The sequence below is a fragment of the Magallana gigas genome, chromosome 9 (assembly GCF_963853765.1).
Source record: "Magallana gigas chromosome 9, xbMagGiga1.1, whole genome shotgun sequence".
Taxonomy (NCBI): Eukaryota; Metazoa; Mollusca; class Bivalvia; order Ostreida; family Ostreidae; genus Magallana; species Magallana gigas.
This window is the reverse complement of record NC_088861.1, coordinates 5,713,099-5,726,418: the sequence shown is the minus strand read 5'-3', so window position 1 is coordinate 5,726,418 and position 13,320 is coordinate 5,713,099. Positions and strand designations below refer to the sequence as shown.

Sequence of the window (13,320 nt, the reverse complement as noted above, 5' to 3'; positions counted from 1 at the left end):
AAGCCAAATGATAAAAGTAAACTTTTCCAGCACGCAGAGCTGGCTGAGATGTTGAGTGTCGTTTTGTGTGTGGGCGTCTGTTGTCATACCTGGTCTTTGAATTTTGTATTGTGCTGATGATCAAATTGCACAAAATATTGACTTTTGGGAACAGATCCATGAATAATTAAATGCCAAGACTTTTAAAAAGAATATATTTTTTTTTCCACATTGCACCCTGAGCGCTCAAACTACTTAATGGTTGCATAGGAAAGATTTGCGGTCAGAAATGAATTGTCATTTTATCGCCATTTACCACCCTAATTGTGTTGTTGGTGAAGTAATGTGATATTGTGTGAACGTTTTTGGTCTACTTTGAACAAGTGTTGCTTAGAGGGACCAGAACAGTTTTTTTTTATATGGAGTTTTATGATCGTACCTAGGCAAGTTCTGTAGCTGAAAGACTAAAGAATCCATGTTATATAAAACAATTTGCTCAGATCCCTGACCTTTCAACAAAACCTTGAAAAATGAGGGTTTTTTTAATTGCCAAGGCCTTATATTTCATTTTCCAAAAATCGCGAGGGATTATAAAGTTGAGCGTTAATATTCTAGTGATGATTAAACGTTTCATTGTTGCTATGTGGTTATCTCGCTGTTCAATGGCATATTATAACAGCAAAGGCAGGCTTAAATTGAGTCTAACACGATCGCTCTGACATTTTAGCCATGTCTGTTGTAGTGAAATATTCTGAAGAAGACAACTTAAGCAATTCTTTCAAATATCACATATTTATTTTAAAAGATATGGCATCAATTAATCTGTAAACCACCTTTCATTTTAATGCTTATAATTATGCTTCACTTGCATATTGTCTACGGATTGATTGAGAGGGTTGCATGGTCATGGCCACTTTTGAGTATATTTAAATCTCCTTTAAAGAAGAGCTCTGTATAGAATTAATATAGGAAATTATTCAAATCCTAAAGATAAAATGATTTTAAATTTTTCTTTGATTTGTTGATACTATTAATATGATAGTTTATAGCAAATAATACAGTTAAAAATTGGACATATATTAGATCTTATTAGTCTAAGAAATATTACTAGATAAATCCGATCAGATGGATTATTTATTGACCATCTAGCCTCCTTAAGTCATGGCCTTTTATCTGTACATAGCAGCAGATCATCTGTTGTTCTCCTGCAAATAACCTCAATCAAACGCAAACACGGAACTAATGTAACACTGCAGCATGTTTGAAGATGTTAATTTCATGGCATATACAAGCCTCACTATTGATTTGGGTAAGCTAAAGATTTTTTTTTGACTAGGAATGGTTTGTCATATGGTATCAAAATATCGGTATAATTCATGTGGTATTTATCAGTATAATAATCTTAAAAGTTCTGTCGCTATTTATGGTACAGTGTATTAATATTTATCTTCATTCAGGGTAGCAGGTCTACGGCGTGGGTTGAAGGTATTTAATGTGTTCATTATTATTTATTGGGAAAATTGCTTATTTATAATTGGTAAATAATTCAAAAAAGAAAATGTTGAATTCTTTCTAGAAAAGTCGAAATCATACGAGCTGTATTAAAGTTCGAACACCTATGCTGAAATTTGTTATTGATACAAAGAGAAAGGATGAAACTGAACATTTAATTTCAAAGGATTAAGTTTGTGGATTGTAAGATGAAGGATTTTTTTGTCTGCAGAAACTAGTGTAAATAATCTCTGTATGGATGATGGGTTGGATCGGTTGGATCGGAGTTACATGTCTACAAGAGATAGACGGATCCTGGCTTTGAGTGATATTTATGTGCATTGTTCGTCTGATAAGAGAGCAAATTGTCTGTCTGCTAGTTGTGTGAAAATTCCAAACGGCACTAGATTCTATCTATTGGAAAAAAGTCATAAACTTGGATTTTATAATTTTTTTTTCAAGATCATCAGTGCCGCATTTTAACAACTTATTTAGGTACTGAAGAGTTGAGCAAAATCCTTGGTTTTGTGCGTGATGATAAAAATAATATAGATATTACAATGTGTGTACAATTGGTCTGTGAATTTTAGTTTTCATTTAGTTAGCTATATATTAGTTTAAAAAAAAACAAATTAAAAAAAAAATAAAAATAAAGAATAATTTCGTCTAAGTGTTGCATATAATTGTGTACTTGACTATTGATAACGAAAGTTCACAATCAATTGTAAATTATAATATATTAATAATTTCTTTTGTTTTTCTTGACTATATATATGGTAAGTCAGATTTAATTTTGAAGTTAAAAAATTCAGATTAAAGTTTTTAGGGATCTCTTGTCAGATACTAGTATTTTATTTTCACAACAGAGAAGAAAAAGTACATGTAAATACTTTGTTTTGATCTTTTCATAGCCATTATACTAGCATTTGTCTTTATCCAAACCAGATTGTTTGTAAATAAATTTTTTAGTATTTAATTCTTTAATTACTATTAATACGCATAGTTTTGAGAGAATATTGTAAGTTTTTTTTAATTCCACTGTGTTAAAATTTTACAATTTCTCAAGAAGTACCAATCGCCATGGTTCTAATTTCACACTCCAAAAAAACCCAGTTATTCGAAGTATGATAAACATTTAACACGTTTTAAAAAACTGATGTTAATATTTACAATTGGTTAATTTAACTGAAAAACGATAAATCACGAACATAGTGAAATTTGAACTGTGATTATTTGCCAATCAACAGTAAATGAATTACGGTAATATAAAACATTTATATTTGGTACCAACTAATAAATTAATCAAATTCACAAATAAAAGTACTTTTGAGTTGTAATCCAGACTAATTACTTATATATATATGCAAGTTGTTTAAGTAGATACTAACTAATTAATGGTATTTTAAAAAAGACACACTTTACAATTTACCTGAAATAAAAAGTGAAATTATTTGCTACATTTTATTTGTTAAGCAATTCAAATTTTAATCCTATATTCAAAATCAAGTGTAATTACACTGATTAGTCTTAAAAGAATGACCTTTAAATGATAGTACATATACAATATAAAACAGTATAATGGGACAGTTACAAATCCAGTGAAGTCTAGTTAATCTGTAATATATTTAGATTATCACTGACTGGAAAAAAAATTTGGATGATGAATGATGGTTTGAGCATTATGCGGAAAGGTTTGATTTAGCACTAGCTTGACTTCATGGCATTTATGAACTGGAGTCCTAAGCAACTGGTTGCCTTGATTGGATGTTGTTAATGTTAAAATTGTCGAGTAATTTTTCGACCAAATCAATGCTGTATTTGAATAGTATTGATTTGTAGAGTTGGACCCACACTGTTGAACAATGATTATTAATTTCGGTGTGAATATTCACTACAACCATCACTATTTTATACTCTTTCTTAGATTATAAATACAGTTGAACTTCGATATCTCAACACTGATATCTCAAATACAACGGATATGTCGAAGTGATTTGTAAGTCCTAACCACTTATTTGTAACTATTTTACCCTTGATATCTTGAATACTTGGATTTCTTGAACTTTTTAAACAGTCCCATCTTGTTCGAGATAACGAAGTTTGACTGTTATAGGTTTGTTTTGTCAGAGAATGATGTAATTCCTCACAATACAGCAAGGATTGGTAATAGCTTTGATGTACTTGCATTCAAAAGAGAAGAATTTGGTGCTTGTGTTATCTGAATGCATTGCTGACAGTTACATGTTGATGCAGGTTACATTGTATAGTCGTGCATTAAGAAGAGGAGAAAGCGTTGTGTTTCAATATTCAAGGAAAATTTGCCACACTTTACTGCCTCTTTGTATTTTTTTAAGAGATTAATGAAATAGGTATTGTTTTTTTGGGAAAACATCCGCAATTTGAAATTTCCTGTTATTTTTTCTTGAAGTTCTAAAAAACTTATATAAGGAATCTTTACAATCCACAATCGCTTTCTGTTATAGAGAGAGAATTCGTTGAATGTTTCGTCTGAGGAGATCAGTGCAGCAATGAAAGTAGTTCTTTTGTTACTTCATAGAAAAAAAAGCAGCTCTGTCTATTTTAGAAGAATTGGCATTGTTGCATCAGTGCATTTCAATTACCTATAATCAACAGATAATTATCACTTGTAGTATCTGCTGTGGTATATAATGTTTTGCTTTGAAAGATATTAATCAATTCATAACGATTTTTAATTGACATTTTTTTTCATTTTAAAAAGGTAGACATTCAAAACAGAAAGATATGCGAGTGGATGTAGATGAAAAAATGTTTAATTAGAAATAATCATATACCTGTTTCATATTACTGCAGGGTGCTGAAAACTGAAACATCCATGTAGAGCCAAATGGTGAGGAAAAATGGCGGAGTGCGCAAGCATTCCATCAGATTCGGAGGACGAAGAGCACGCAATGCCAGACCTGTCCCACTTCTCCATTAGGAAGCAGACTTCTTACAGGTTGGTTCTTGAAAAAAGCCTGATTACTGTAGATTCCTATATAAACAAACAAGGAATTTTTGCGTAAAATTGCAAGAAGCTTGATCGCCTTGGGGATGATAAAATTTCATTTTATTTTTATTGTTGTATACTGTAGAGAGTCATTACAAAAGTTCTGTGCTTACAGTTTTATGTTCATACGATTCACAAAATGATTGGGTCATGAAAATTAGTACTTGTGAAAAATATTGGAATCTACAGTATTAAATAATATGTATTTTTCAGTGAAATTTTGGAGCTGCTAAGCATACTCTGGTCAGAAAAGCTATTTGTTTCAAGTTAATGAGTGGAAAGATTGCCAGTGCATTGTACAAAACAACTCTTGGTTAGAGAGAGAGAGAGAGAGAGAGAGAGAGAGAGAGAGAGAGAGAGAGAGAGAGAGAGAGAGAGAGAGAGAGATCAGATTTAGTGAACCTTGGTTTTAGGAGAGAGAGAGAGAGAGAGAGAGAGAGAGAGAGCATTGGTACTTTTGCTGTATTATTCATTCTGATATGAATTCAAGGCTATATGAACATATCATAAAGGTATTAAAACTGAACACCCTTTTGTACAGTTTTCATTCAAGGATAAAACAATTCTGTCAGTGCAGAATACCATGACAGGTTTACACATGATTGCTGATTCCAATTAAGTTTGTTTGTTTGATTTAAAATTTTTATTGTCTTAAGGAAGAGAAAAAGCAGAGGAAATCAGAGACATTATCTTATCCTGTTGTAAATTTTATGTGTTCACCTGTCTTTGGTTGGCAAAGTCTTGTTACCGTTTTCGTTTTTGTGAAAGAAGAAGATAAGAATTTAAAAGTTGAGATAAATGTTAGATACGCATACTGCACTACTGCACATGCATTTCTGAAATGGTAAATTCCAAAGAAAAGATCTGGTGAATTAAATGGTAGATTTTGTTTACCTTTGTGTGTAAGTGGCACTTTGAAGAATTGCAAATTTGCAACTGTTCTGTCGTCATCCCATTAAGTGTGTATGCAATGGTTTCATGCCTATCAAATATCGATTGCTATCTTTCTATTAAGTTCTTTATTTGAAAACAAATGTTCTTGAGTATTGTTTTGTCTTTTAAGTTACGAAGGTTAGGGGAAGTGACTGTTGAAAAATGTCGAAAGGAGCAGTGATGAAAATTGCTACATTTGTGATGTTTGTTGTAAAACAAGAGGGAAGATAGAAAAACCCCAAGTGTCCTTTAAACTGGAAAAGGTAGAATGCATAGACTTCCTTGATCTCAGTCTACAGTGGAGTAAGTTTAAACATTGTAACAGGGGATGAAAGATCCCCTTTGATAACAATGATTGATTCTATTTTAAGTAAGCAACGTGACACATTATGCTCTTTTCCTCGACGTAACATAGATTAGTTAAGTACTCTATTAGGTGGTGTGTTATTTTTTTTTTTCCTCCCCAAGTCCTACGCTGACTGATGTACTTCAGAGCCATTAGGTTGGAAGATAATTAGTTGAAAACGCTCTTCTGCGTGGTCTCAGATTCTTTACAGTGATTGAAAAAAAAAAAAAAATTGAAAAAGCAGCGAGAGAGAGAGAGAAGTTTATCTTAAAGGACTTGCATGGCCACTTCATATTGCATCTTGACAAATGGCTACTAATTGTGCCGGTCTATAGAATATATTTGAAAACTTGTGTGAATGGATGCTGCAGAAGGAGAATTTTTACTGTCAATGGCTGTTGCAGAGTTTCACGAAGACGATGGGGCGTGTGTGTTGCTAAGCAGGTGAGAGGACAAGATAAGTTGTGATTGATGACAATTTTGAGTGTTAACATCACCAATGTTTTTTGTTTTGTTTTATTTGCTTTCTAAAATCAATATTATTTATTCCAAATTGCTGATGGAGGGCTTGATATATTTCACTGCTGATCAGTGTTCTTAATTGCGGCCTTGAGTACTGTCTGCATAACGATGTTTTTAATTGCTCTTCAAGCAAAGTGTTTGGCAAATTAATAAATCCAGGCATCTGAAGACCATTTTGACACAGATCCATTCTCTCTAGTGTGTGCAAAAAGTTTTCATAAATTACATGTATCTTCTTGTCAATGAAATTTAAATTATATAGGGTCCTGGTGAAAATTGACTTGTTAGGGTGACCAGTCTCATTGTGTATCTGAAGTACAGCTTATATGCAGCATTTGGAGTTTAAAAAAATCTTTATTTAAAAATTTTATCATGGATATTATGCATTGCAAACCAGACCTGATTTTTTCCAACATGATAATGTTGAGAAGAAATTTGCAAGGTGTCAGTCTGAGTGAGAACTTCTGAATGCATGGTTAAAAGTTCATGATATATTTTCTATAATGATGCTGGTTTTTTCTCATAATATATCCCCATGTAAAATTTGTTGTCACTTATGAGTGTTAGTTTTTCAGGGTAAAAAGAGGTGACGTGGAAGTAAATATCTTTCGTAACTTTCCTGACCTTATAATGAATTCAATTGTTTCTTCACTGAATCATTTAATTGTGTTTTTTTTTTTTTAAGTTTAAAACATTGATCAAATCATCATGGATGTAAACAACGACAAACTATATGGCCATATCTACATACACAATGTAATCTATGCATTTATAATAGAAATTTCATTACTGACCAAAGAAAATTGTTAAATCTATAATTGTTATATGTTTATAAGGTGAATTTGTATTCAGTCTCTAAAAGAGTTACTTTCTATACATTATTTCAAAATTATTATTTTTTAACTTTTATAATTTCACACGTTCACATATAAATTTAATAAAGTCAAAATTCCTTTTAAGTGTAAACTTATTGGCTTTCAACCTATTTGTTTAATAAAAATATTCAAGGTTTGCTATAGATAAATAAGCAAGCAGAGCTAGTAGTTTACATGCAGATAAAACAATATTTATTCACATAAAAATGATAAAGAGAATGTAAGTATATATAAACTACATGTACATAAACATTAAGGATTGAATCAGGATATCCATTGGTTTTAATTATCAACTTTCTGAAAAACTGGTCTTTAATTAATTTCTGTAAAACGGAATCAGGGCAGGAGCCTTGTTTACATGACAAAGAATTATGAGCCCTGTATCTTGCTTATAAGTCTACGAATGACTCTCAAATTTTATTTGATCATTAGAAATGCATTTCTAAAGCATTATAAATAATAAATAAGTAATAAAAACATAAAAATAGAATTTGACCAAAATCGTGACCATGCCCCTTTAAAACTCAATGAATGACACTCAAATTTCGGTTGCCCATTAAAAATGCCTTTCATAAGCATTGTAAACATTAAAATCATAAAAATAATTTTGGACCAAAATCGTGACCATGCCCCTTTAAATACTGGCATAAATTTTTTTGAAATTCATATCAAACAATATCCTATGAAATTTTTCAATCATCTCAGAATACTGTAACTGGTAATTAAGGCGCAGTGCAATACTGTATACAGAATTATTTTTGTCCCATATATTTCACACATTCTTCATTTGCAAACGGTTTTGCCTTGTCTTGAGTATGCTCAACCAAGGTTGTGTTATTAATTAAGAGATAATTTGAGACAGGAATTTGCCCAGTCTTAAATTCGCCTGATGACAACAAGGGTGAAAAAGGGGGCAAATATTTCCCAGAGTGTATACAGTATATAATTATATACAATTGTTACATATGCAATGTTACTTGTATATAAAAAGGAATAAATTATACATGCAACGTAGTACTGGTATAACTGTGTTGAACATGCACTGGCTCCAGATATCAGATGCATTAGCTGTTATAGAAAACAAAAGCAGAGATTAAATGATACTCTTTAAAGTGGACCGTTTCAGAAATTTTGCATCTTTAAAATTATTTGTGTAATTAAAATTTTCTAAATAATTTTATTCATTGAAAAAAGCTTTAATTTTTTCATGAAAAATGAAAGTCCAGATTGATAAAGAAAGGAAGTGAGATAACATTCAGGGAAAGAGAGAGACAGAGAGACAACTTGATATTTTGTAAAGAAGATAGGAATCTATGTGAAGTGAATGAGAGAAGAATTTGAAATAAAAATATTGATTTATTGACTTTACAAGCTCTGCACTCCCGCTTACTCGCAGGGATCATTCAGAGCTGGGGGTTTTCAGTGTGTTTCATATTGGTTTTGTCTCAATCATTTCATAGTCATTACACAGAAAGGGCTTTGATATTTTGTTTGCGAAGTAGTAAATGAAAACTGATGAAGAAATTTTCATTGATTTTACATTTTTGGGGTATATATGATATATTTTTTCATCCGCTATCAAATCTTTCTCTCCTCAAAGAGCAGAAAGGCTAAGATTTTCCAGTATAGTATGGGAGAATTCTTTGTTCACGAATATATATGATCAAAATTGGATTGCTGTCTGCAATGCTTGAGATCCAAATGAAGTCTTATGTGTCGGCAAACAATGAATCTATCGTAATCTACATGCACTTAATATACCTTCGTTGGAATATTCTTCTCTCTGACTTTGCTAGCGAATAAATTCATCAATCTCGGAATATACTGAGGATAAAAAACCTCTTATTTTGAACCCTTGATTGTATTGACTCAATTGAACTATCTTTCACCCATGGTCATCCTTAAGGTTGGTCGTGGGTTTAAAGTTTTGCGCCCTCTGCGTGGGGTATTGCACATTATTGTCTTAAAACGCAAATGCAAAGTAAACGAAATGTTCAAATAGGTTAACGTATAACGTTTTTATTAGAAAAAAATACTTATCATAAAAATATTTTCAGCAAAATGAATTGTAAGAATAATGTTCAGAAGTATTTTGATCATTTTGCCGCCTCTTCAAAATCGACGTTATCCACGTCAGTTGAGACTTTGACAGAACAATTGACAAAAATAAACGTTGTGCATTTTTTATTGCAGCGCCAATAATTAAAATTAAAAATATAATTTGCAAGATAAAAAACATAATTATGTGCGATCTTTTCATGTTCTGTGTGAGTGGAAATTACCGGTAGGTTATTTTTTTGATTACAATTCAAAATAAATTAAATTAAATCCATCAACATCCTTTTATTCTATACAATTCTATTTGTGTAAAATGGCTGGCACAACACGTTTATAGGACCAAACTATGAGGGCAGATAGCATAAAAACTATCCTGCCAATTTCGTTTTAATTTGGCTAAAAGTTAACTAAAAGTAATATGTTATATCCTTTCATCGCTGAAAATTAAAAGAAAATCGCATATTTGTAATATTTTACTCATGAAATTGAAAATATTAACCCCCATTTTCCTAATATATAATCCTATATAAAATGTTGGTGATGATTCAGACATATGACCAAAATTTGAGGGCGTCTAAACTATCCGGTCAATTTACTTTAAATTTTGCACATAGTTTACCGGGAAGTTGACCTTTCACTGTAAAAAAGTAAAAGGAAATTATTTGTTTGAAACATTCTCCCCGAGACTCCTTAACAACGACAAAGTCCTCTCCTATCTGTACAACTGATGAAAATCAGATTCTTATATTACAAACATTTTGATATATGTATGTAGCATCCCATTGATTATCTTTTCAACCATATTTTTTTGTTCTTTTTTACATACTAATCCTTTGAAATTTAAAAGAAATAAAATTTGATCCGAAATGTATGTACCAAAATTACAAACTTATTTAAAAATGACCCAATATTAATATCTGACTGCATGGTCCACTTGAGGATCAAAATTTACAATCATGTACATTTTATATTTATGTTGAATTAACATCATGAATTCTCAATTACCTGTGTAAATTCATTACTTATATAATGTTAATTTGTACAGATTACAGTTCACATGTCTTTTTTCATTTTTCCTACCTCAATCATTTTCTTTGTAAAAGTTGATATGAGGAAAAATGGGCAAAGGGGACTAACTCTCAGACTGGCTTTTTTCTTATTTTCATAGGAAATATATAATACATACATTTTTTTTCTCGAGTTTAAATTTTTTTCTTTTTTTGTATTGCTTTTTGGTTGTTCAAATTAAGAAATATATCAATTATTTTTAAATGATTTGCAAAATCAGTGTTCAAAAACATAAAAGATCATTGATTATTATAGATATTAAAGCGAAGTAAATAATACAATGTACATGTATAAGGATATTTAGCCATATCTTTGAATGCATATATTTTACAACTACATGTATAGATTATTACAGTAAGTTGTTGAAAATGGTTAAATTATAAAAAAAAAAAAGAAAAGAAATAAAAAATTCAGCAAAAAATAAATACAACGGTAACTAATGGAAATTAAGTCTCAAAAATTTACACTGGAGTGACATTCGCACATCCTGAATTTTATTGTGACCCTTGTGTCAGAAATGTTTGTTAATTGGACAGATAGTTTCACACGACATTTCACCTGCTCATTAAACGAACTGACAGTTGAATGGAAATAAATTTAGTTCTTTTTTTTCAAAATATAAAAACATCTGGCCAGGGAATTGCTCTCTCATGTCAAGAAATGAGTGACTGAGACAGCTTCGTGTGTATCGGCTAGGTATGACACGTTTCATTTCATTTGAAGGCATAGTTTTGGACAGGAAATGATTCTGTGCTACACAGGAAGAGGGAGTTTATTCAATCTTAACCCCCCATTATTATCTACCAGCAGAATCAGGATGAAGATATTCAGATTAGGTCATGGATTAAATCGAGTTCATCATATTAAATGCTTTTCTAATTATAGATATTGAGATTGTACAAGGTGTGTTTAAATAGTTTCTTTATCTCAGTGAACTTGTTCAGGTGATTCGAAATTATCTGCTATTAATAGCCCAAGTTTTCCTAAGGATGTTTTAAATGTTGTTGTGGGGACAAATGGATTATAGGAAGGTGATGAATGGCCTTGATTAAGGAGTGTTAATGAATGAATCTGTACATGGTGTGACAAAGTTGTGTGATATACCTGATCCCATTGAAGGAAAAAAAAAAGAAGACATGACAAGTTTACTGTCTGTGGATGGTGCATGTAAATTTTGAAGGCAAATTGATATTCAACTATTCAGATTACATATACTGCCCCAAATTGAAAGGGGCATGTAACATTAATCAGTTTAGCTGCATGATAAAGGAATCTGAGTGAACAACATGACCTTCTGTTGGACAACTAATTTATTCATAAGTGGATTAACGATATAATGTGTGCAGTCCATTTTGATGAGGAGAAATGAAATTTCATTATAAGCGTGTGGGTGTGGAAATATAGGGAAACATATATATGTCTTAAATTGAGAGAGAAAAAAATGTAAAAATAAACCATAATTCAGCTAGCCTTATCAAAATGTCCTTAGCTTGAAGAAGTTTACCTTTCGTATGCATGTGGATTTGCACTTGGAATCCAGGTTGCTATAAAGATTTGAATTGAGCTTGGCATGGAGTGTTTCGATCAGCAAGATCTTCCGAATCGACTGTGAAATAAAATTCTTATGTTACATAATATACTGCAGATAACAGTTTCAACAAAATCGGACGGTGATTTAAGGATTTTTGTCGTGCAAATCAGGTTTAAAGAAGAAGAAAAACTTCCTGGTTATAAAGTTTCCGTAGTTAACAATATTGTTTAAATATGCATTTTAGAGTCCATTTAAAAAAAAGTTACTGGTGAATAGGAAGTGATTTCTGTAGTGTGAAATAGTATGTTATTGATATACTACGCACACAAAAATTTGAACATACAGTTATATTTTGTTCAAGTGACAATGTCTATTGCGACATGAGGATTATGTTGTCCTTGCGATTTCTGACACAATGTTGTGCCTATCAGCGATTTTCAAGTCAGGAGTGCGAAGAAAGTGAAGAAACGGAAGAAAGTAAAGAAAATGAGAGGTATTAATTGAAATTGGCCTTAAAATGGGGTGGTTGCTAATATAGCTCTGTTTGGGGATTCTCTTAATATTTGGTTAGAGTGACAGTTTTTGTATGCTGTTTAATATATCTGAGACTTGTTATTGATAGCGATGGGTTGTTCTAAAAGTGAAAGTAACAAAGTCAGATGTCAATAAATTAACTGAAAATTTTGTAGTTTTTTTCAAGTGACTCATGCAACGCACAATGTAGATAATTAATAATAATTAGCACATATATAAGTAAAACTGTATTAGCTCTAGTTTGCTCCAAAGGGAACAAATTTTTCAAGTGTCTATATAATGAGAAAATTCAGGTATAGAACTTGAATTATGGCAAAACATTTTAGTGGGGAATAGAATACAGAAAGAAAAGTGGTGGCAGCTACTTTTTGTGATCGGCTTCGGCCGATCACAGTTGAGTCCATATGAGGCATCCGGCAAATTTAACTATTTGCGCACGCATTGCAACTTGCACTATTTTAAATACTATGCAATGACAACCTTATTTGAATCTGTAAATAGATGTAGATTACTATAAACGTTACTCTTATCATTTTACCTGAAAATAAAACATTTATATAATAGGGTTACATACATAATGATTCAAATCACGTTTCTTTTTTCACATATGTGTAAAAATATAAGTTGGAAGTATGATTCGCCTACTAAGTGTAAAGTCCATTCATGCCTTGCCATTTCGGAAATCATTAAAACAGTGTTATATATATATTACTGCATGTAGCGTATATTATATTAACAGAGTTGACCAATGGTATTTCATGCCGATCATTCCTTTAAAAGGAATACTTGTTTTCCTTTTCCTTACATATTTAAATTGGGGGTGGGGGGGTGGTTCAGAGTCTAAGATTGGAGCTTTGAAGGTCCGTATTAACTTGATTTCATACAATCCAGTTAGAGTTATATAGATCTTTGATCTGCTCCAACTACATTGTTGGATCAAGTGGAGCGGATCAAA

The 13,320-nt window shown here is 31.4% G+C and overlaps 1 protein-coding gene and 1 long non-coding RNA gene across 2 annotated transcripts in view; one reads left to right on the top strand and one right to left on the bottom strand.

Moving 5' to 3' along the window:
• Positions 1 to 2,520: 2,520 nt before the first annotated feature.
• Positions 2,521 to 12,229, bottom strand: LOC117691837 (uncharacterized). The gene is made up of 3 exons (XR_004603463.2): positions 11,805 to 12,229; positions 4,284 to 4,483; positions 2,521 to 4,091 (listed from the first exon to the last, which is right to left on the bottom strand). It is a non-coding gene; the product is annotated as an uncharacterized lncRNA (long non-coding RNA).
• Positions 4,307 to 13,320, top strand: part of LOC105319011 (diacylglycerol kinase zeta) — a 70,694-nt gene continuing 61,680 nt past the window's right edge. The window contains exon 1 of the mRNA XM_011416378.4: positions 4,307 to 4,447. Coding sequence (XP_011414680.3) covers positions 4,350 to 4,447 — 98 coding nt within the window. The 5' untranslated portion in view covers positions 4,307 to 4,349. The remainder of the gene's footprint in view (positions 4,448 to 13,320) is intronic.